General features: G+C 31.5%; 1 protein-coding gene across 2 annotated transcripts in view; it reads left to right on the forward strand.

The window, feature by feature from the left end:
* The window catches only part of LOC145242059 (protocadherin gamma-A4-like), a 113,201-nt gene extending 92,418 nt beyond the window's left edge, over positions 1 to 20,783 (forward strand). For both annotated transcript variants that reach the window (XM_080104957.1, XM_080104956.1), the window contains exons 2-3: positions 685 to 3,143; positions 16,847 to 20,783. In XM_080104957.1, the coding sequence (XP_079961083.1) occupies positions 744 to 3,143; positions 16,847 to 16,915 (2,469 nt within the window). In that variant the 5' untranslated portion in view covers positions 685 to 743 and the 3' untranslated portion in view covers positions 16,916 to 20,783. The remainder of the gene's footprint in view (positions 1 to 684; positions 3,144 to 16,846) is intronic.
* Positions 20,784 to 27,085: the final 6,302 nt, after the last annotated feature.

A 27,085-nucleotide genomic window follows, 5' to 3' on the forward strand; every position in this document is an offset into this window, starting at 1 on the left:
GCCATACAAGGACAGATTCTATTCAGCTCATAAATTGGACCCTGATACCACATCATTCTAGAATGGATCTGAGATTAATGGGAACAAAGGGATTATTTTACACTCCCCAAACTCCCATATTGGAGTCTCACCACTGAATTTTAAAAAATAAACTGATATTGTTTCTAATATTTTGATTTGTATCATAATTGAATAATATTATTGAAGAAGGCTATAAGATGAACCGTTCACGATGTTGTAAGTCCTCCCCCAATAACAGAAATTAACAATTAAATAAAACTCAGAATTCAAATTTCTAAATTTAAAGAATATTATTTGGTTAGGTTTGGTTTGGTTTGTTTTGTTTTATGGCATATCAACCTTTTTCTTGTTACTTTATGCAGAATCCAGTGATTTTGTAAAAAGTTTTATGCTTCAAATTCTTTATAGCTTCAAATATTTATTCATGGAGTTTGGTTTGGTTGTAGAGTAAAACTGTTGTCTTTATTTTTTGGTTTTGCAAAAAAATGATTGACTTTAGAAAAGAGAAAGGAAAGGAAGAAAAAAAAACCAATAACATCAATGTTTGGTGCATTTTAGGTCAGGAAGCCAATATCTTCAGACAGCCTGATCTGGTGATATTTTATATACTAATTTTATTGATTTTTCTTTTTTCTTTCTATTTTTTTTCTTTTTATATTTCAGATGTTGGGAAATATTTTCCCCGGACTACAACGCTAAAATAACAAGCAGCTAGATCAAGAATGTTGATCGAATTCTGTCTTTTGTTGTGTGTGTTACCAAGGCATTTGTGTATAGACATTACTTACTATATTCAAGAGGGCAAGAGTCCCGGTACCTATGTGGGGGATATAGCTGCTGATACTTTTCTCCTGGATAACATCCCACCCAACGAGCATCAGTATTTGACCTTCAGTCAGATACAAACTACTGAGACGGGCAGTTCCCAGTTATTTCACATTTCCAAGAAAACAGGGAAAATGTATACAGTCCAGACATTAAATGCTGAATCCATTTGTAATTATAATAAAGAATGTTTTATCATGGTTGAAGTCGCAGTACGGAAAGCCGCCACCTTTCTGAAGCTGATAGAAATCAAAGTTGTAATACAAGATATCAACGATCATCGACCAAAATTTCCCGGTAAGCGTGTGAGTATTGAATTCTCGGAGAGCGATGGTATTGGGATGAGAAAATACATCCCCCATGCAGTTGATAAAGACGTTGGAATCCTCAACTCTCAGATCAACTATCAGCTAAAACACAATGAGGATGCACCTTTCTCGTTATCGGTTTCCAAAAATATAGATGGGACATCAAAGCTTGGTATAAACCTTGAACAGAGGTTAAACAGGGAAGCAAAGGACTCGTACATGGTTCAAGTTGTAGCGAAAGATAGCGGATCTCCCTCAAAGCAAAGTGTTTTAGATGTTTACATTTCTGTCTCAGATGTTAATGACAATGCCCCTGTCTTCTCCCGAAAAGTCTACAATGTGTCGATAAGTAACGAATATGAAACCGCACCTGTTATAACCTTATCAGCCACAGATGCTGATTCAGGTACAAATGGTAGAGTCACTTATTATTTCAGTTCAAAAACACCTGAATCTACAAAGACACATTTTAAATTGAATAAGATAACCGGTGAAATATTCTGCCTTAAAAAATTGATTTTGAGTAAAGATTCAACTTTCAGACTTTACGTGAAGGCTGTAGACGGAGGGAAGCCGCCTTTAAGCTCCATTGCTATGGTTTTGGTCAACGTCCTAAACCAAAAGAACAACCCACCGATTATCAATGTAAATTTTTTTTCTTCATCCGTACAAAACCCTGTGGTCATTTCTGAAGACATCAACGTGGGTGAGTTCATTGCTTATGTGAAGGTCACCGATCATGATGTCGGACCAAATGGAGATGTCAGCTGTATCATTCATCATGATAAATTCCTACTTGAGCATTTGGGTATTAAAAGATACCAAGTAATTGTGAAAAAGAAGTTGGATCGAGAGACAAAAGACCATCACGATGTAACAATCACTTGTCAGGATAAAGGGTCACCACCTTTACATAGTGAAAGCAAATTTTCTATCCAGGTGATGGATGTCAATGACGTAAAACCACAATTTGACAGTGAGATCATCAAGTTCAAAATATCAGAGAACAAAAAATCAAGTATTGGTTTTATTCAAGCCAGAGATACGGATCTAGGACCTGGGGGAAAACTCACTTACTCCCTACGGACTAAAAATACACAGTTTTTGCCCTTCCAGATTTCTGATGAGGGATTGATATCTACCCTCATGTCATTAGACCATGAATTCAAAGATAGATACGAATTTCAAGTGTTTGTGAAAGACAATGGAATACCCTCTTTAAATAATAGTGTGAATGTGATTGTTGAAGTCGGAGATGAAAATGACAACGTGCCCTACTTTGTATTTCCGAGCGTTAACCCCTTTAATCTGGATGTTATCTACTATCCACATCACACGAAAAACATTACGCAGATAAAGGCAGCAGATGGAGATAGTCGAGAGAATGCATTCTTGAAATATGAGATATTAAGAGGCAATGAGAAGCAGTTGTTTTCAATCAACCGCTACAACGGTTGGATATTTTCCAATCGAGCTCTCACTCCTGAAGATGCAAACTCGTATGAGTTAGAGTTTGTAGTTAAGGATAGCGGCAACCCCATTCTTTCCGCCAAAACAACCCTTGTTCTGACCTTAGTTGCAAGCATGAAGCCATCTGGAGTCCTGAATGCTGCCAATTCCAAAAGTGACAAGGACATCAATTTAAATTTTGCAATAATCATAATAATGGTGGCAGTGGTATTGTCTGTGATTGTCACTGCCCTGATGTCTATACAAATTCTTCGCAATAACAGCCAACGCAATGAATCCACGAGAAGTGAAACAAATAACACTCACAGATGTAAACAGAAGGACTTGAATAATTCTGTACAGCCGAAGAAATCCCATGTCGATATCTCTGGTGCCATTACATCAGATCAAGACATGGTTAAAAATGTTCATCTTCCAGAACCAAAGAAAGAGCTGATTTTCGAAGATAATTTAAATAACGAACACAAAGGTTCAACTTCATCAATTCATACAAGGTCATCAGCAGACGTTAATCATCAGGTATATCTTTCTTTCTATCTATTTTTACTTACTAGATATACCTTCTTTTTATTTTCACATTTTTCTACTTGCTAATTATACTTTACTTTTCTTCTTATATATAACTATAATATTTTTTCAATAAATATTATTTTTATGCCTACAGACACTACTGTTTTATGCTTATGTGATCATTAGTGCAGGAAGTGATAATTACTGCTGGTCGCGGAATTTGAACACAGTCAACAAAGCAAATGTTGACTTTGCAGACTAGTATTTTTTCACACGGCCATCAGGAATTAACACTTAAATGAAAGTGAATTAAGTTATTTATGAGTAGGGCTGTGACAACAGTATATTCTTTTCATTGTTTTGACTCTCGAATAAATATCCGACACAGTTAGTCACAGTTAATCAACCAAGAACCATATCACTATATATAAAAGCATACAAGATATCAACGGATCCACACTTGAGAGTCAAAAAAACAATGAAAAGAATATGCTGTTGTCCTAGCTCTACTTATGAGGCAACATATATATATATTTTATTCGAGGTTGAAAAATATTCAAAAGATTAGAATTATTAAATTCCAACAAGGGTCGTTGATAGTGCTTAATCAGAGAGCAAATTTATAATTTTTAAAATTTTCTTTATGTAACTATAGTCATATCTTGTTACAATGTGCAGACTGTTTCGATCATTATTGATCTGATCAAGCAAGAAAAAATTCAAAATTAAAACAGTTTAAGAATTTTTTTAATTCTAGAGGAGAAAAATATGTTACCATGTCTAGCATGAAGAATACCTGATGAGATTAATAATGATCGAAACGGTCTGTAGCAATATATTACTATATTTACATAAAGAAAATAAAAAAATTATATATATATATATATATATATATATATATATATATATATATAGTAAGTTATAAAAATATATATGGCAATTAAGCTACACAAAATATTCCACGTTTCATCCACCATAAGCCTGACAAATCCTAGCATGAATGAAACGTGGAATATTCTGTGTAGCTTAATTGCCATATATATTTTTATAACTTACTACCTAGCTCTACCTATGTATTGAGCACTGTTGAAGTAAATACTTAAAATTTACGCATAAAATAATACTTTCATATATTAAATTATGGGATTAAATGAAGTAGTTATATATATATATATATATATATATATATATATATATATATATATATATATATATATATATATATATATATACTAGCTGTCCTTACTCGGCATAGCCCAGAAGTTATGGGCATGTTATTGTGGTGTATATTTCTATAATTATTCGATGTAAATAGCTCCCAAAGTTTTCAATATTTAAATACATGATGAATAGCAAAGAAATTTGAAGCCAGAAAATATAATTTTATGAAGTAATTTATTAAAATGGCTGCCCTGTTTTCTAATAAAATTAAATACATTCTAGTTAGTTAATTTAGTAATCAAATTATTTCTGTAGGTAAATTATTTTTTTCTAAATGGTATTAAAAAAAACAAACGAAAATCTAGTTTATTTTAAAAAAAAAATAAAAATAATGTGTAATATAAGTGTTCAGTTTGATGGGCAAAAAATAAAAATATCCCCCTCTTCCCCGGTGGATTAAAAAACAATTTTTTTTTTTATTAACAGCTGAATGGGGTGATCGTTGGCTTGTAAACCAAAATAAAACATAACAAAATAATGAAATAACTATTGTTTTAACTTAGGTCTGTTTTTTTGTTTTTTGTTTGTTTGTTTTTTTACTATAGTCCATCTCAAAGCATATAACCATTGAGATGTAAAGGGGTTTCTGTGAATTTGGAGTTACATCCATAGAGACATTTGGGACTTATGCAGCTAGATTCACATTACGTTTAAATTTCTGCATATGGGTACAGTCGGGGAAACAGGAAGCAGAGAAGGAATTCAAAAGTCTAACAGTTCGACAAAAGAAGCTATTACACTAGTAAAGGGGTGGAATTTAGCACAAGAGCAGTAAGTTCGTCGGAGCACATTCCATTGAAGTACTTGTAAAACAAGCTTAGGAATGCAAGGGGCTGGGACTTGGTAAACAGTGTAGGACCTATTAGATTAGAAATTATTTTTTGCAGCCAATTCATGTTACTTGTGAAGGCTGGGCCGAAAAGAATGAATAGTGTGTTATCAGCTAAGGCAATTGGTGGTTGAAAAGGTATAATTTTTAGAGAAAATGAGTTTTTTCTTAGTAGCATTAAATGTAATTTTAAAAATTTCCGACATCTCAGACTACTGGTCACCAAGTACTACCGACCTTTAAACAGCTTTTTCTTCACCCTTTGTCAGAAAAATCACTCATTGAATGAGGACTGAATGACAAAATAGGAGAAGCGAGAGTTACTGGAGCTGCCGATAACACATCCACTGTATTATCTACTATCCATTTAAAAAAAAAAAAAAAGGGGGGGGGATGGGGACAAGTGACTTATTTATATCTAAGTAGTAAGTCCGGTGCTAAGTTAACAATTCAGGACACTTTTGATGATAATCTCCCCTCCCATATTAATGGGTGGAAGTTTGTCGTTATCTATCGAGTTTGAATCATTAGAGTTTCATCTTATAATTAATTACAATCCAATAATTAACTATTATCAATTTGTAAAGTCGGCTTAATATTAATTTACATTCGAGTTTAAATAATTATTCAAGGTTTTACTTTAGGAGGTTCGTTTTCATGAGTAACTGTTTCTTTGCACTGTATTATATTTCGAATGTACTTGAACATAAGGCTAACTATATTAGATGGTTTGATTTGCCAGCAAGAAGCAAGTATTTTCAATACAGGCAAGCTTGCAGTAATAGTATATATTAAGTATATTACTTAATAAAGTCCTAAGTTTATCTACTCTAGAGAATAATTTCCAGCATTTTTCTTTTATCGTTAGTTGCCGGCATTTTGTTTGTTTTTATCGTTTAACTTTGTATCATGAGGGGGGAAGGATAAGACAGAATCCAGACAAAAAGACAGGAGAAATACAGACAAAATACATAAATAAAACACGAAAAACAAGTTTAAAAACAAGGTAACATAAAACATTTAGGATTAGTTTAAAAAAAAAAATACTTAACGTTTTTGCACTAGAGATTCCGTCCGCCGTCTTTTTGTCAACTGTTAGCTGGCATATGTCTTTCTAGAGCGACAGAAGATTTCTATTTCCGGATAACTTGGTCGAGTGCCTATCTATTTATAGAATAAAAGTCGTTACGTTCGTATGTGTAAAATATCTAATTTACATTTGTTTGTTTTTTATTGTTAAAAAAGTTCTAACTTTTAAAAAAATTTTTTTTTATAAAGTCCTAAGTTTATCTACTCTAGAGAATAATTTCCGGCATTTTTCCTTTATCGTTAGTTGCCGGCATTTTGTTTGATTTTATCGTTTAACTTTGTATCATGAGGGGGGGACGGATAAGACAGAATCCAGACAAAAAGACAGGAGAAATACAGACAAAATACATAAATAAAACACGAAAAACAAGTTTAAAAACAAGATAACATAAAACATTTAGGATTAGTTTAAAAAAAAAAAAAAAAATACTTCGACAAGGTATGGCATAAGGGTCTACTTCACAAGATTTCCAGCTACGGTATAACTGGAAATGTTTTCTCAATCACTAAATCATTTCTCTCCGATAGGCTCATAAGAGTAGTGGTGGATGGACAAAAATCGGAGGCCTGCAATATAATTAATATAATGTAACCATCCATTTATGTTTCTATTCAACTATAGAGTGGAGGTCATTTTTTAAGTATTCAGTCATTGTCTTGGATATGGATGTGTTCATTTTATCCACATGTTGAGAATAGAGCATGGTGTCATCAGAAAATATACCCATCTTGGACACAATTGGGAGGTCATTTATGAAGATTAGGATAGTTCAAGGTTCAATCCCTGGCATACACCCACATTAATGACATGTCGTTTGGATGTATGGCCATCGAAAATAAAATCTGGAAATCCAGATTTTATTTTTGTTAGAATGGATCTGGTTAAATATTCGTCTACTAATATTGTACTGATTAATTTTCATAAGATGGCCCTCATGCTGGACCTTGCCAAAGGATTTTGATATATCAAGCACTACCACTGTAACTTCATCTATCTTTTCCAATGTGTGGTATATGCGTTAAGGATATCTGCAGTAGAACAGATTTGCCTAAATCCATACTGATGGTCAGAAAAAAGTTTAGCACAAACTAGGTGGTAGATTAATGCTAGATTGTTTAGTGACTAAAAGATTTTAGTGAAGAGCGAAAGAGACTGGTCAGACAATAATTTTGTGGTCGGTTCTTTTACCAGAATTTTTTAATGTTGGTATAACACAGGCAATTAAGATTTGGCAAAGTATTTGTTGTATAGTTTGAGGAGGACAGGGGCAAGATTCAGTGGAGCATAAGGCCAGGCTCATATGCTATTGAGGGAAATTTGTGAAGGAGTGGTTTGGGAAATTCATGGTGGAGTTTGAGACAAATAACTAGGCAAGTAGTTCAACTTAATCAGTTGGCGTGGAAACAACATCATGGTGGTTGGATAATGGTGGAATTGTTGATCGTCCATTATTCACCAAACTATTATAAATTTTCCAGAAATTGAGAGTTCCTAATTTCTGTGCAGCAAAAACATCCTCTGCTGTCTAGATAGTTGTACTGGGGTGTCCGTGGGTGGACAATTAATAATAAATATTTTAAAATAATAAAAAAATAATTTACGTTATGCGAACGATACCATTCTTCTTGTAACTTCCAAAAATCTTCAGAAACTTCAAGAAATAGTAATAAATGAGAGTGAAAAGCTTGATTTGAACATGAATGCAAAGAAAACTTTTAGTATGGTGATATTTGGCAAAAAAGTCATACGTACATGTGATTTAACAATTGGAGCCACGTCAGTTACTCAGATGGATAAATTCAGTTACGTTGGATCATGGATTACATCTACAGGACAATTGTGATGCGATATAAGATCACGTATAGCTCAGACTAAACAAACATTTATCAAACTTAACTCAGTATTATGCTCTAATACCATCACGCTCAAGACTAGACAACGCATTCTTCAGGCATATGTTTAGTCTGTCTTGTTATATGGTTGTGAAAGCTGGAATATCTGCCCCAAAATGCAGAAACGCATTAATAGCACAAAAATTTGGTTTGTGAGAGAAATGTTAGGGATAGTTTAGAAAGATCACGATTCTAAAAAGGAAATTTGAATTAGATTTGGATGCACTAGGGGATAGCTGATGGAAACTTTCATGAATAAACAAATTACTTTCTTAGGACATATTTACCATCAAAGAGGCATGGATTACCTAGTATTGACTGGTAGAATGAGCAGGGTTGACCAATATGCACACTGATGGACAACTTGATCGATTGGATGAGATTATCATCAAAAGGAGCTGTTTTAGGCTATGGATAGCCGCCCATATTGGAGAGCCATGGTTGCTGACTGTTAAATGGCAGGGCCGCTGATGATGATGGTGAATTTCTGTGACTCAATACAGTTTCTGGTTATTTCGGTTTTCTAATGATATAGATCAATATCTTCCAGAAATTACTAACTAAACAGATTTATGTATATACATTTTGTTGCTAAAGAGATTATGGAATAGTTTTTTAACCAAAAGCTAGATTAACAAGAACTGTTTAGTCAGTAAGATAGGGAAAATATGGGTCCATGTTCAAAAAATACATGTTTATTTTCAATTGATTTTTAACTTTTTATATTTAATTTGATCAATAGTTTTTGTTTTGATTGCTAATGTCAGAGAGAGAGAGAGTTGAGGAATATAAGCTCTCTTTCTGCAATTCGAATCACTGTGTACTAATTTTGAAACAGACTAGCTTACCCGTGTCCCGGCATTTCCCAGTAAATTAGATTAAGTGACAAAATTTTACTACTACTACTACTATTTAAAAAAAAAATATTACATTTTCACTCCAAACAAGGCATAATGCCACTTTGATGTAAAGGGCTACTATCTGGGACATAAGCTGCAGGAATACTATGTAGGAATTAAGCAGCAAGATGTCTGTTTACGTTACACTTAAACTTCTGCATGTCAGTACAGTTGAGGAAGCAGGAACCCGGAAGGGAATTCCAAAGTCTTGCAGTTCTGAGGAAGAAACTATTAGAGTAGAAGGCCTTCTGACATCTGGGGATCTCTACTATGTAGGGGTGGGACTTTACTGCTTGTCGGTGGTATTTACATCGAGGGGGTACAAGGGCTTGTAGTTCGTCAGAGTATCTATCATTAAAATACTTGTAAAATAGGTAGAGGGATGCAACATCTCATCGATGGGACAGAGGTTGAAGCTTAGATGACAGTTCAAGACCTATTAGGTTGGCAACTCTCTTTTGAACCCTTTCCAGGAGTGAGAGACTAGTAGCAGATGCACCAACCCAAACATGACAACAATACTCCATACATGGGCGAATGGTGGCCTTGTAGAGGTACAGGATACTTTCAGGTGTAAGTAACTTTCTAGCATGGTAGAAAGATCCCACCTTCCTCACAGCAATCTTAACAATCGTCGATGTATTTGTTCCAACTCATGTTCCCTGTGAACATTAAGCCAAGGAATTCGAATGAAATTTTTTTTTTAGTTTTTTTGTTTTTATTTTATTCAATTTTCACCCCAAACAAGGCACAGTGCCACTTTGAAGTAGAGGGCTACTATCGGGAAAATAATTTGCAGGGGTATTATGAAAGGAGATGAGTAGCAAGATGTCTGTTCACATTACACATGAACTTCTGCATGTCAGTACAGTTGGGAAAGCAGAATCCCGGAAGGGATTTCCAAAGTCTAGCAGTTCTGGGGAAGAAACTATTGTAGTAGAATGCTTTCTTACACCTAGGGATCTCTACTGTGAAGGGGTGGGATTTAGCTGCTTGTTGGGTTTGTCAGGGGGTATTCACGTCGAGTTCGTCAGAGCATTCACCATTAAAGTACTTGTAGAACAGGCAGAGGAATGCAACATTTCATCGATGGGACAGAGGCTGAAGCTTAGATGACAGTTCAGGTACTTTCAAGTTAACAGTTTCAAGTTTCAAATAGCTATTGGTGCTTGAGAATGTTTCTTGTAATTATTAAAGGAAACAAGCTTAGCCTTGCAGCATTGAACGTCACCATCCATTTTTGTCCCTATTCCACTACAGACTGGAAATCTTCCTCTAGGGTTTCTGCCATTGCCTTGGATGTGTGTTCATTTATTTTCCCCTTGTGCTTGTTATAGAGCGTGGTGTCAGCAAATATGCCCATCTCAGAGACAATTGTATTAGGGAGGTCATTTATGAATATCAGGAATAATAAAGGTCCAAGGATCGACCCTTGAGGTATAATAATTTTATTATTGATAATAGTAAGAATAAATAGAATAATAATAATGTTAATGATAATAGTAATACCAAGGAAAATATAATACAAATAATATAATAATACTGATAATAATATTCAGAATGATACTAATAGCAATGAAATAATAACATTAAATAAGAAAATAAATAAAATATTAAAGATAATGATAGTAAATGAAGCAACAGCAACAATAATAACAGTAATAACAGTAATACAAATATTAATCATTGGAATAATTGTAATAATAGTAATAATTGTTGACAATAGTAAAAATATTAAGAATAGTAATAATAGAACAAACAGAATACTGTTAGTTAGTGTTGGGACGATTAATCGGAATCGGGAATCAGAAAAATCAGAACGTTTTGGGGTATCGGAATCAGTATCAGAATTGGAAAAATTATAGCTTAATTTCTGATTCCAAACCGATTCTTTTCTTTTCTTTTTTTTTAACAATAAAAAAATGAAACAAGCACAAATTGTTTTTTATTAGAATTTGTTCATTTACAACATAAGACTGAGAAGGGGCCACATAATGGGTTATAAATCTCATTTACAGATTTAATATGGATTCATAGAGTTTAATTTATTTTACTTATTGGTCATTTATCAAGAGATAACCTGCCTATTCCCTTTCTAAACTTTTCGCATTTATTCGCTAACTGTCTAGATGCCTCCATTCTCTGAACTGAGTGTTTTAAATTTTGTTGGCACCAGCTGTATATTGACGGTGTCTGTCATTGGCTTCTTCTGAAATAATTAAAGTTTTATGATAGTTCTCTTTGAACGAAAAATATAGATGAAAAGCTCTGATGAGTTTATCAAAATCTTGAATGATACATACAGAGACTCGTCCATCAAAAACTCGTCCATTTTTGCTGTGTAGGAAAACTGGTCCATTATTGAATAAATATCGATTGAAAACACATTTTGTGACCATTCTTGAAGAAGATATTGTTTTAAAAGAGATTACACCCCCATAATATTTTTTATCATTTTACTGTTCTTTTAAAAAAGGTAAAATTTATTTACTAAGTGTTTGTTTTCTACCTAGCTGGCTAAGGTTTTAGTGGTTTAACTTATTAAAAGCATTTATTCAGTTCAAAAAGAAACTTCAGACTATGTAATATTTTTTTTTAAATATTTATACTTATTCACTGTTGTTTTAAAAAGGGTAAAATCGATTTTCCTACCTAGCTGGCTAAGTTGTTAATGGTTTAACTTATTTTAAAGCGTTTATTCAAATATAAAAAAAAACGAGTAGCGTCGAGTGTTTCGTGAGAACAAAAAATGATATCCAACATCACATGGATCACATCTTAGGAGTCTTGATAATAGCTCAAAAATAGAAAATTAAAGAAAATAGTGAGGCAGATTTAGTTTAATTTTCTATAAGTTGAACTATTTAAACTTAATACGGTCAGTGAATAAAACTTTGTTTCATCTGAACGTAAATTTATACTTTATTATTATTATTATTATTATTATTATTATTATTATTATTATTATTATTATGAGCAAAATGTAGTATCTGTTCTGATACTGCACTTCACCTTTTCTGTCCTTGGTCAGTGAAGAAGAAATCCTTCTTGACTGAGAATTTTTATTTTTGTTCCTATCCAGAGTGACCCATTTTGGGGAGCTGGATTTTCATACTTAGAACTAATTATAAATTGGATGCTGTAATAGTATTTCTTTGAAATAATCGTTGTTATAATACTTCAGAATTTTGAATTTTGCATAATGTGACAGAACAACAATAAATGTTGATGATTGATAAAATTATAATTTTAAACAATGCATGAGTGCATTTGGTATGAGTAAAAAAAATAATAGAATTAAAAAAACAAAAAAAAACAAATAAAAAGTATCAAAGAAGAATCGAAACTTCCCGGGGTTTTTTTGTTTTTATTATTATTTTTTATTACTCACAAAAATATCGTTAAAATAAGAAAATGTAATGCCTAAACACTAGAAATATAAAAATTGTAATTAACTAATAAATAAAAAGCGAAACATTTTTTGGTAGAAGAGAGGCCGTGTGTTGAAATTTCTCGTAAAGTCATTTTTATTTTTTTATTTTTACTTCAAAATTGTTAAATCAATCATTAAGAAAAAATGTAATCAATAAAGAAATTTATTAATCTATTTTATCGAAAACTCTACTCCTGTTTATCAAGAACCTTTTTAATTTCATTTTTGTTGTTGTTGTTGTTTATCGTTTTGTTTTTTTGAGGGAGATACAGTTTTTATATCAAAATTGTTGCCTTACAATTTTCAATCAATTACAAGGAAAACATTTGAGAAAAAAATATACACAGAAATTACCCGGAAATTTGAAAATTTACAAAAAAAAACAACAAATCTCTAATTAAATATTTATTAATTTTAAAAGAATCGGAATCGGGAATTGTATCGAAATTGGAAATTTAGAAGAGAATCAGTAATTGTATCGGAATCAGTGAAAATTTTTGAATCATCCCATCACTACTATTAGTACTACTACTAATAATAGTAAATCAAAATAATAATAAAAATAACAAAATATAAAGAATGTAGAAAATCAAAATAGTAGTATACTAAAAAATATTAGCAATACTATAATCACCACCACTCCCAATAACAATAACAGTAATAATAATAATAATAATAATAATAATAATGATGATGATGATGATACTAACAATATTAGCAATACGATAATCACCACCACTCTCAATAACAATAACAGTAATAATAATAATAATAATAATAATAATAATAATAATAATAATAACAATAATAACAATAATAATGATGATGATACATAATGGAATAACATGTTAAGAATGACTTAATAAATTAACTGTCCATGATGAAATAATAATTTAATTATTTAGAATGCTGTTCTTAAATTGAAGGTGTGGGTGGAGGGGTTAACTATTCTGTACTCTCACCAAACAAAATAATATATAAAAATAAGGAACTGAAACTCTTTCCGAAAATTTTATTATGATTGAAGATGAGGCATTAAGTTTTTATATTATGTGTTTACAGTATGTTTTTATTAAATTGTTAGGTGAAAGTACAGAATAGTTGAAAAAACCCGGTTCATATTCTGCATAAGTACTTTTAAAGTAAATGAAACTGTTAGTGTTTTTTAAGATAAATAAAAATAAACTTCTTTTGAATAAAATAGTTTTTTTTTTTTTTTTTTTTATTCTATGTTGGGAAAATGACATGGTCGTACACTGGAGTGGGCGCCTTGGGCTAAAGTCGATGTTTACAATGTGCTTTTATTAAACTATTAGGTGTGCATTATACATTTTTATTAAGTAGTTAGGTGAAAGTACAACATATTTTTAAAAAGCTTGGTTTGTATTCTGCATAAATACTTTTAAAATAATTAAAACTGGTAATGATCTTTTAGTTAAAATCAAGTCGCATACTTCTTTGTTGACACTCCTCATCATTTGATCTGATGTATAAGTCATTTCTGGCTAATGTTTACTAGCTGTAAAATATGTAAACAGGTTTAAGGCACCCAGTCCAATCCAGAATGGCCGTAGCCGAGACTGAACTCACTACACGAGTTTTTAGTGTAATTCAAACCTTGTTGGTAGCTGAATACTTGATGCTTCGCCAGGGCTATGAAGGGTATTTTTTTTATTGTGACGCCATCACTAGACGGGGTGCCTACCATGGCTTAAAAGAGTCCCATCTACCCTCAAGAGAAGGATAGACAGCGCCAGTTTCTCAACCTGGTATTTTACCTTGCGATGCATGCACCACCTCGCCTTCCCAAATGGTTACCCATCTGGTACTAGCCAGGCTTAATATTGCTTAACTGCAGTGATCTGGCGAGAACTGGTGTGTCAACATGATTGTGCCATATATAAAGCGTTTTAAGGCATAGAAAAACGATAATATCAGGAAAGCTGAAAATGAAATAATAGTTTTTGTTTCCGAAAACTTAATAAATAAGTTATAAAATATTTGTGCTAGTGAAATATGGGAGATTGAAAGGAGAAAATAATGAATAAGTTACCCTTCTACTTTCTGTTAGTATGATTTGTTTCAGAGAGTGATTTTCATCAGAAATATTATAGGAGATTATGATATTGAATAAAAATCAACTCATAATATCCAGAAAACATGCATCAAGTACTGGCAGATAGCATGACTATGTTTGATTTATGTCTGGTGCCTGCATTTATAATGCCACATTGTCTTTTTTTACAGGGTAAAAATTGTTTTGATTTTATTAATATCGAGATAATTCTTCCCATATTCACCAGTTGAAAATCATATAAATCCACATTTCTGGAAAAAAATCCTTCACATTTTTTATACATTAATAGATGTTACAAATGTTCTAAAGAATATTTTACCGTTTTTATCTTTTTATAATCAATTAGCTTTATAAATAATACATGCACATGAAAAATACACATTACATATGATCAACAGAACTTCACAATTATTCTCACGTCTCTTGCATTCATACATTTTGAGCAATCACTCTGCTTTGACCAATTCATTATTACTAATTGAACAAAACGTATATATTCTATTTCTTTTTAATTTAATTATATTCTTAAAACTAGCGGGGGTACCCGGCGTTGCCTGAGTGTTTGTTTCCGGGACGGGGGGGGGGAGTTTAAAAAAATGTTATGGTAGGTAAGTAGGAAGGATCAAACCCGGAGTCATGAGTAAAAGTAGGAAAATAAAGTGTGAAAAAAAAAAAAAAACATCTGCAACGTTAACAGTTCGGCCACCAAGAAAAGTCCATTCCAGTTGTTTAGGAAAAAAAAAAAAAAAAAAAAAAACGACTACGGTAGGTCGGCGCGAACGTGAAAATATAATGTGAATTGTCCAGCACGCTAACCACTACGCCACAGAGCACTGCAGCATAGTTTAGTGATTTTAAATAACTTTACATGAAAGAACTACGAAGCCAAACCGGTGTTCTCTTCTCAACTGTTCCTTGTGAACGATCCCCAAACGGTGTTAAGTGGTGGCAGGGGGAGGAGGAATTTATTAGAGAGAAAATATTTTACCACTTCCATTGATCTTAACCGATTTTGGCCGTGACTTCTCAGCAGAAAAAGTATAGAAATCTAAGATTATCGAGAAATTTGAGAAATAATAAGCCTATAACACACCTCAGATATTGTTCTGCCGTTTGTGCATATTATATTTGCATGAAATATCTTGATTTTTAATCCTATTAATGTCAAAATCAGACCGGAAAAAATGAGTTCATTTTATTTATATAGAGATAACTCAGTAATTAAATTAACACTTAACTTACACTAAAATATATAACTACAAATAATTTTTCTTCTCATTTTCTAAATTTGTGAATACAAATACACTTTTCATTCATAAAATAGAAGAATGCCAGAATGATATGGATGCACATTTTTGTAATAATCTTTCACATTTACTTAAATTAACGGATATAAGCTATGAATAAGCTTTTTAATAATTACTTAAAACAAATACCAAAGGTTTAACAGTCTTCATTTTTTCAACAAATTAACTTTATAACAATTACAGGCACATTTAAAATATATGCAATATATGATCAACAGAAAAGAAAATTGCAACTATTCTTATGCATACATGCATCCATAGATTTTGCAGTATTCACTCTGCATCGGAAAATATTTGACCAAATTATGACAGCAAATTTGTTTCTATTGTTTTCGTTTCAATATATCTCTTCCAGTTACAAACAACTTCGTTATCATCCGTTATTTATATATTTCAGAAATAAAACTGAATTAAATTATGGTGATTACATACAAACCAACTCCGCCCCCCCCCCAAATCTTACATAGCAATTTCGTTTTTCAATTAAACTGTCTCCTTCGGTGGTGAGGATTAAACTCCCTTACCTCAAGCAAATTTTTCTTTACCCTTCTATCCCTATAAATTTGCATTTTAAATAGGAATTTTTGAGGGAATTTAAAGTTATTTTTACCCCCCCCCCCTTAAAAAACTACCTAATCATATATTGCAATGTTCATTATTATTTATAAAATTAATAATTAATGGAGTCTCTCTCACAACATGCTGTCATGCTAAATGAATTCCTTTAAGCTGTTGTCATAACTGGGGTGCTGATAACTTATAATCCCGGGCAACGCTCTATAAGGACAGCTAGTATAGAATATTATAATGATTATTTTTATTTTATTTTATTTTATCATTTATATATATTATTATATTGGTACTTTAAAAATAAAATGAAATCGGCATTAAATGTTTCTACTTCATTCATTTTTGCTTTACCCCCCTCCCTCAATCTCTCTATTTCTCTCTTTTATATTTTCAGTCTGATTCCCCACAGAGCACTGAGTTGCTGCTTCATCTCAGACTAACAACCCCAAAAGCGCACAGATGAAACCACAATGACAAAGCCTTTATATATATACCACTTATTCATGTGATAATATTATTTGCAGCAGTTACAGCTTGATTTATAAAACCAGTCAAGTTTTTCTGAAACTGAATTTAATTAAATTGTTATAGAATATAATTAACACAGGTCTATATTTGATAATTATATATAAATATAACATAAATATTTTAAATATATGTATATATACATATATATACATATATATACATATATATATATATACACACATATTTACACAAACACACATATATGTGTGTGTAAGATTAGTGAGAGAGAAGAGAACTCCAGCAGAGTGCTCGATTATTAAGAAAATTAAAAAAAATAAGAACGTAATATTTATTTCTGTTCTGGTATATATATATATATATATATATATATATATATATATATATATATATATATATATATATATATATATATATATATACAGGGTGACCCAAAAAAAACTAAAGCTAAATGGAGGCCATCTAGAACATATGCTATAGAATGGAGAAAAAAAGGCCAAAAACCCTAGTGTTTTGATGTGATGTTTTGAATATAATAAACTAGTCATGACCAAAGCTTCATTTCATTCAAACAAAACACTAAGAAACGGGCCTAATTAGAGTTGGGCCCGTTTTTTTTGGTCACCCTGTATATATACAATTGAACATATATATTATAAATGTAAAGCAAACACATGTACCTCAAACGTACATGCATATATATATATATATATATATATATATATATATATATATATATATATATATATATATATATATATATATATATATATATACCCAAAAATTTATAGATGTATATATTTAACATTGAAATTTATTTCTGACAATATATTTTGTATCCTGCTGCTTTTTTGTTGATACATATGGTTACAACATCGATTATACCATTAAATATTTAATTAATTTAATTCATAAGACAGGCAGTAAACAAAGAAAATCACTAAATTGGCTTTAAAATTTTTTTTCCCCATCCACAAGGACTAAATTAATCGTTTATGTAATATCATTAACCACATCAACATGTGCATCAATAAAAATAGCAGTATAATACATAATATATATATATATATATATATATATATATATATATATATAAAATACACACACATACAGATGTATATATAATAACAATATTAATGATTATATAGAAAACTAATTGTAGATCTACAACTAGTTTTAACACCTGAGGATTGTTTAAAAATGAGACTGCAGTCAGGTGTTCTAAGACGATTAGAAATTATCACGAATATTGCTATTATTATAAAGCTAAATTTTGGATATTGAGCACTGTGATCATAAAAACTACAACGCTCACTTCTGTTTTGAAAAATTGCCTAACTAATTATTATATTATATTATAAAAGTATATATATATATATATATATATATATATATATATATATATATATATATATATATATATGTTAAGAATTTCATTAATATGCTTTAGAATTTCTTTGTAAATTCCTATTTTATATTAAAATCAAAATACTTAAATAAATACTAGACAAAAATCAAACTGTTGTAGCTTGCATGGATTTCAACCAAATGCATGACAGATATGCATGTCTGCTAGAGGTCAAACAGGTCATCTACCCCTCCCCCCTTATTGAACCACCTGAATTAAGTGCTCTAACTAAGGGTAAAATTGGTGGAACAAGGTTGAATATATTTTTTTGAAGTTTGGAAGACACTATATGGTAAATCTTACTACAAGCAGTTTTCTCTTTTATAATTCAGCAATATTTGTCTACTCCACCTCAGCTATCGACTCATACACTATCTTTGGCATCGATAGTAAGATGAAGGATACTTTAGTAAATAGTAACTGTTATATACTAGTAAAGATCTATAGATCTTGTTTGTCCCTGTGTACATTGATGATGTTATAAATGGTTGACGTCATAAAGGAATGACACCATCCATTAAAACAGGTGAAAGGCATCGGGGAAGGTCCTTCATGTTTTCATAAATGGATGATGTCACCCCAAAAAGCATAGAATATAAACGATCTATGACTCAAAAGATTATGGGTTTTCTACTAGACGAATAATCTAGACTCCTTGGAGTCTGTTTCACTACTTACAACTGTGTGGATCTTTATTATCTTGTTTGTTTGTTTGTCCTGTGCAAACTGGATGATGTCATCATTTTATGACATTATCCATGTTGTGTAACAAAAGAAAGATACAACTCAGTATTTAGTGTAAAAGAAATATATTGAAAAGAAAAACAAATAGAGTAGTTATCCATCAATCCGACTGCTAGGTGTGCATAACACAGAGTGGCCTATTCTTCAGGTCTTTATATTAAGAGGAAGAGTTCATTGTTACCCTTAAGGTGGGCACCACAGCAATCCATTAAAACTAAAGCATGGATAATCATGCAGCGTTGATTGTGTCACTAAAACAAAGCTGGGGAATAACAGTGCATGGTGGAATGCAATAGAAAGTAAAAGGTTGAGAGTGAATATCACCAAGACAAAAGTGTTGGTCAGTGGTTGTGATGTCGGAGATCTTCCAGATGCTAATCTCAGCGTGTGGTATTGGAATTGGATGCATTCAATTTTCTGTGGTACTTAACACAAGAAGTGCAATGGAATTTCTGGTAGGTTGAGAGAAGGCAACCAGTTTGTGTGCAAGAAGTGTAAGGCAACAGGGACAAATGTAAATTCAGATATGAAGAAAATATGTGTGGTTGGCAAAATTATTGAGATTGTTCAGAAAATTTTTTTACCTTGGTGATAACATTGAGGAGCAGTGTGTAGCAGGTGCTAGTGTGATAGTTAGAATTAGGAGTGGATGGACTAATTTCAGATAACTTTTACCATTAGTAATCAGCAGAGCATTTCCACTGTCAACCAAGACATGTGTACACAGTGTGATGATATATGGATGTGTGACATAAGTCTTAAAAATGGGCTCAGATCTGATGAGCTAAGAGGACGATTTAATCTGGACAGTACGGGGAGATATATGCAAGACAGGAAACTTTGATGGTATGGTCACATTGAAAAGATGGATGAGAGTTCTTTGGTTAGTAGATGTAGAATGATTGAGGTAGCAGGGTCAGTCCACAATCGAAGATCAAGGAAAACATGCAAGGAAGTGATAAAGATGGACTTAAGAGAAAGAGGTCAGAGATAGGTTAGTTTGGAAGTCAATTTCTAAAAGTCATCCAACATATGATAGCATGTAAAATGGACATGGAAGTGAAGATGATGATGAGTCCAGCATCCATTGAACCAGAGAGGGGGAAATATGCTGTATTACATTTTATCTAAATGACCAATGATCATGAGTCATAGTCATAGCTATTATTATGAAGAAGGAGCTCTACAATAAATCCTTTTGCTCTCTGTCTCTTTCTTTCTCTCAAAAAGTTGCAGTGAATGCCCCCTCCCTCTCTCTCTCTCTCTCTCTCTTTCTCTCTCTCTCGCTCTTTCTTTCTCTCGAAAAGTTGCAGTGAATGCCCCCCTCTCTCTCTCTCTCTCTCTCTCTCTCTGTCTGCCTGTCTGTTTGTGTCTCACACACACACACACACACACACACACACACACACACACACACACACACACACACACATATATACAGAGAGAGAAAGAGAAGGAGATAGGTAGATAGATATGTGTATGCAGGTTTACTTAATCTGCTTTACAATACCTTTGAACAGTTATATTTTATAGTTAAAATCCGAATAGAAAATTATTTCTAGCTTGACTTTAAAGTTAAAAGTAAGTATCATGGTTCTGTTATGCTCCTAAACCAAAGAGAAACGGCAAGTTTTTAAGACACCACTGTGGTATAAAAGAACTAAAACTAGTATAATAAATCATTATGTATGTATTGATATTTTTATTGATTTGATTCAAGTACTGGAGACAGGTGTTTCTGGGGTTATAGTTTCAATCTCAAGAATCGTTTTACTTATATTTTTAAATGCATATTCACTCATATGTAATCAATGTTCTAATGATTATTTCTTATCACATATGTGATGTGATTGGGACAAAAAAATCCTCCATGCAAATGATGAAGACACTGAGATCTTTAAATCCTGGATTAACATGCACTTTTATCATTATCTGTTTCCAAAATATAGAGATGAAATCTTGTGTTGCATGCAGTTCTTGATCTCATTGGACCTTATGTTCGATTAATGTAAATTCTTAGCTAGTAGCGTAAATGAGTTTTATCTACATTTTTTTTCTGGTAATAGAGTTCATGATTCACTTTTATTTTGACCTTGATCTTCTCAGCCGTTTCTTATCTTGGCAGGACACCATCCATTCCCAAAACTTACCCCTATTTCATTTATTTATACCTAAGTGCCACTCCCAGTTAGAGATCGATTTGCTTGTATAAAGGTCAATATTATCAATGATGTTCAATTATTAATTTAAAGATCATGGATTTCTTTATAATAAAAACAAAATAAAATACAATACTTAAGAATAACATTAATAATAGCAATCAACACAAACAATGGCATTTATATATATTATAAAGGTTTATTCAACATTGTAGTTTTCTCGTAATGTGGTGTATTAACACTTTTTTGTTTAGTAATCTATTATAAATAAAGGGATGTTGATATGCATCAATGTTAATTGAAAAAAAAAACTCTTGAAAATAGAGAATTAACTTTATATTGATTTCAGTTCATTATATTTTTTAAAGATAGGTTCAGAAATATTTCAATATAGACAGGAACATATTTGAAAAGAGAATTTCAATATAAATCCATAAGCTTGGATAAAAAAATGTATTTAGAGAAAGACAGAACGTCACTAAAAGAAAAGTTCAATATTGTGAATCTATAATTCATTGTTACTTGCATAAAGTAGAATTTGCTCGAAAAAAATTTCATCTCTTAGTGTGAATCATCTCAGCATGATATTCATGGTAAATTATTTTGCATCTTGCGATGGAGCAGAGGGAAATTTTTTTTTTTTTTGCTAACTGTTTTGATCATCCTCTGCTTCTGTATTTACAGGGTGGATAGATAAAATTATACCGCTACAGAAAATAACACTACAGCTTTATTTTAAATTTTATTGAAAAACGTCAATCCAAATAACTTGATTATGTAGTAGAGCTGACATCTATTCAATGTAACTTCCTTCAGCCTCAATCACCGCCTCGATATGGGTCCGGAACTGGGTGCATGCCTTTTCCACAAGCACCAGCGGGCGCTCAGCGAATGATGGCTGGCTTTGGTGTTGTGGAAGGTCATGTTGGTGATGTTCTCAACTTATAACCAAACAAAGTAGTTCAGCAGGTTCAGGTCGGGGGAGAAGGGCCAGTGGGAAAAGGGTACAAAGTCGTAGCACTTCTTCTGAAGCCAAGCCCGGGTTTCTTTGGACTTGTGAGCTGGCGCCAAGTCCTGCTGCCATTCCCAGAGTCTGCCAGTGATAATAGCAATCAACACAAACAATGGCATTTATATATAGATTGCACCAAAGCACTTTTGATTGCATATATATATATATATTTTTTTTTTTTTTAAAAGAGTGTAGCCATCAACAATTGTGGGTTTTTTTTAAAGGTTTTCATCATATTTTTATTTTTAAATATTTTAAAATAAAAATATGATGAAAACCTTTAAAAAAAACGCACAATTGTTGATGGCTACACTCTTTTAAATATACATTTTTTTCTCTCCTTGGAACTACACAACCATCACTTTAAATATATATATATATATATATATATATATATATATATATATATATATATATATATATGAGTTATTTGCTTTGTTTTGTACTGTTCGAGACAGCACACTCGTCAGCACATCCAGGTACACTTTTGAAGAAAAATGTAGTAGGCAAAAAAACAAAACAATCAGGAACACAGATAGGAAATAGTCAGTGTCGCCCACCTCTAGAAGAGAGGGATTTTTTTGGCTGTAATAGCCATACAGAAAAAAGAAGCAGAAAAAAAAAATTCGCTTCTCGCAGAGACGTGGTTCGTCACAAAGAACAATCCAATCGCCAGAACCACCTACACACAATCTGCTGGACACTCCACATTGCTTTCCAGCGTCCTGCCTTTATAGCGGCCGGGAATTGTCCATTTGCATAATCGCGTGAGAGTAGACCCGATTCTACGAGAATTGCATGAGGTCAAGGCTAATAAAAACCCATGTACGCCATCTTGGAACTCTCTCTTCCGCTCAGCCTGAAACACAACAGACGTATCCGAGGTAAGCTCTCTATCTCCCCTCATTTCGGTTATTGCTAATTCTGCTACAACTTTGTTGTTGACTTTCAAGCCGACGTCATAGATGTGAGCTGGCATGATATGGCCCTCACTTAAAACCACACGAAAGACCATAACAGTGGCCGGAAACTTTGTTTTCATCATGCTCGGCACGTCCCTATTATTCGTGGCAATTTATCGATGCATTTTGAGGGTGCTGGCAACTTAGATCAGTAGAGAGCATGAGTTGTACAGCGGCACATCTCCGATCTCGTTTGTTGAACATTGTGTCACTTTCAGGCACGATAGAAGACTCCTATCGCTCTTGGGATTTGTACACAACTGGCCAAATAGTAAATGGTCTGCAACAAAAAAAAGAAAACCGGTTTTCATCAAACAGAAATGGAATTACGCTGGCTTTTCTAGGGTGACAATTTTATTGCTCCAGTGGAGCAATGCTCCACCCTGTATAATGGAATTTGTAACATTCTTGACTTGTTCACTGTACACATACACAAGAAGATAAAAATTAGTTTCACTGGATTTCACATTAATTTGGGCGAAGAAAGCAGTGAAACGTTCTAATACTTTTTTTTTTTTTTTTTTTTTGTGTGAGTTAACCGATATGTTCAGATCCAGCGACTATTTAAAATTTGAAATATTCTCAACTGAGTTATCTCCCTTTAACCGTAGAAGCAGTAAATTTGGTTATTCATTACACTTGTTTCCTGTTCTAAACAAACAGGGAAAACGGTGGAGTGGTCTATTTAAAAAAAAAAAAAAAAAAAAAAAAAAAAAAAAAAAAACGTTCAGGTCTTACTAACACTTTTTTTTTTTTCTTTTTTGTGGTGTTTTTATTTTCTTATTCCCCACTTTTTTTCTCATTAAATTGTATATACATTATAATAATACATTTGATATAATATTATTAAAAATAATAATTATAATAATACATTATAAAGCAAATTTAATTGAAAGTTTCAATTAAATTTGCTTTATAATGTATTATTATAATTATTATTTTATTCAACAATCAATTTATCCTACTTAAAATATCTTCAATGGTTTCAATTTGAAACCATTGAAGATATTTTAAGTAGGATAAATTGATTGTTGAAGTGTAAATGATTGACAAATGATTAAAGAATGAAAGGAAAAATATTTGGACAAATGGATTAAAATGGATCTAGTTAGGAGTAGGATAGACATAAAATAAAGAATGACCCCCCCTCCCTCTATCCCTCACATTTTTTATTTGCCCTAATTTGTTAGAGAAATTGATTTTTTTATTTGTGAATAAATGATAATACAGAATTTGGTATGAATCTTGAACAGTACACCAAAACAAAACAAATGCCATATATATATATATATATATATATATATATATATATATATATATATATATATTGCAATACTATATTATAAAATGGAGTCTAGGTGAAAGAGGCAAAATTCAATGGCTGTAAAGTTTAAATAAATTTATTTAACTCATACTGCACATATTGCATTATGCCCACAACAATGCAAAAGAAAAGGTTTGAAGGCAAAATGCATTTATATACATATATCTTCTATATTCTTATAAATTTGTTTTTCTTTTGTGTGTATTGATATTCATATTAAAAACCATCTTTTCTATTTATTTTAAAAAAAAATACAATTTTCTTATATATGGATTGTGGAAATGCATTCACTAGCAAAAGATCTAGCTAATTTGCATATTCTTTTAAACATTCATTTTGATTAATTCCTTATTAGTTTTTTTTTCGGTTTTCTTATGGGATGATCATCTAGTTAACTATTACGTGTAATTATATTCATGCAGATATTCTACATGATTTATACTTGCATAATATTTGCGTAAAATCTTTACAGTAAAAAAAAATTGTTTCCATACATATATATGTATACATGTATATATTTTTGTTTAATCTATTAGTCTATCTATCTAACTATCCATCTATATATATATATATATATATATATATATATAAGTGAATGTGTCTGTGTGTCTGTCTGTGTACATTTCCCCACGCAATAACTCTGTCAATTTTCAGTCTACAGACTCCAAATTTGATATACAGAGTACTGAGATTTGGGAAAATCTATGTGATCCGTTTTCGGCCAGAAATTTGGCTGTTAAAGGGTCAAAGATCAACGATTTGACCTTTGAGAACTCTACCAAACTCCTCCGACAATTTGGAGTCTAAACACTTGAAATTTTAGATATAGATTCCTTGGACATGGATCTAACTTAATAACTTGATTTGGGCCCAAAACAATAAATGTTAAGGGGTCATAATAGGGGTCAAAGTAGAAATAAATTGACCTTTTTTTTTCATTTTTTTTTTTTTTGCTCAGCATACATCTTCAAACACCCGGGCAACGCCGGGCACCCATGCTAGTATATATATATATATATATATATATATATATATATATATAGTATAGTTAGTGTAGCTTAATTGCCATAATAGTAATATAGATTGTATAGCTTAATTGCCATATATATTTTATAACTTACTACCTAGCTCTACCTACGTATTGAGCACTGTTGAAGTAAATACTGAAAGTTCATGCATAAATTTATACTTTCATATATTAATTTATGTGACTAAATGAAGTAATCATATATATATATATATATATATATATATATATATATATATATATAATTATTTTTTTTACTATAATAATTAAATACCTACAGACACTAGTGTTTCATCCTTTCAGGAATCTTCAGTGCAGGGTGTAACGGTGTCGAATGATTCGAACTCTGCAACACAAGGCATCTATGGCTCGATTAGCGAAGACCGTACCAATTCGGCTACCATTAACCGCGTGAAATAACATTGAATTTAAACATTTTAATTTTAAATGTTCTTTACATCAGTCAGACAGTGATCGAATCGTTATATGATGATCTATGCATAAGAAAAAGGTGATTTCACATTCACGTGAAATCACCTTTTTCTCCACCCTATTCCCTCTGCTTCACTTTTTGTTATCAAGTAAGATTTACTTGCAGTTTCATAAAATACTTTTGCAAGCAAAATCCGATCCTGCATTTTGCTAATTTCTACCCTCTTAGGATGAGGAAAGTATTTCTTCGAAACTCCGCGGATTAAGGACTATCCACTTATTTAGTGTTTCCTTTTCAAATTAAATATGTTTTTAACTCTTTTTCAGAGTGTTTTTTAAAAATGTTTTATTAACTATTTGCTCTTATTATAAGCTCAATCTCCTATTTGGTTTTATCGAGCTTTTACATCTGGTTGAGATTATTACTTTATAAATATTAATTCTTTAATATTTATAATATACTTCAGTTTTACCATCTTCGATCATTTTGGTAAATTTAATTGTAATTTTCATTTTATTTTATATATATATATACATATATATATATATATATATATATATATATGTGTATATATATGCATATATATATGTATATATATGTATGTATATATATGTATATATATATATATATCCATACACATATATACATATATATATACATATATATATACATGCATACATATATATATATACATATATATATATATACATATATATACATATATATACATATATATATATATATATATATATATATATATATAGAGAGAGAGAGAGAGATAGATGGATAGATGTTGTTTGTATTGGTTTTAGCGATATGTTTTGAATTAATTCAATTATTTACGAAAGTGCATTTTTACCTAAATGCGAGTTGGAAGTAATTTTCCCTTTAACCAATTTGGTACCCCCCACATGGGGAGCGGTATATATATCATTTTTAAAATATATATACATGTACATATACATATATATATATGTGTGTGTGTGTGTGTGTGTATATATATATATATATATATATATATATATATATATATATATATATATATACTTTTTTTTTCTGGCATTGGTTCCCTCAATAA

The sequence above is a fragment of the Euprymna scolopes genome, chromosome 21 (assembly GCF_053919585.1).
Source record: "Euprymna scolopes isolate OS-2025 chromosome 21, ASM5391958v1, whole genome shotgun sequence".
Taxonomy (NCBI): Eukaryota; Metazoa; Mollusca; class Cephalopoda; order Sepiida; family Sepiolidae; genus Euprymna; species Euprymna scolopes.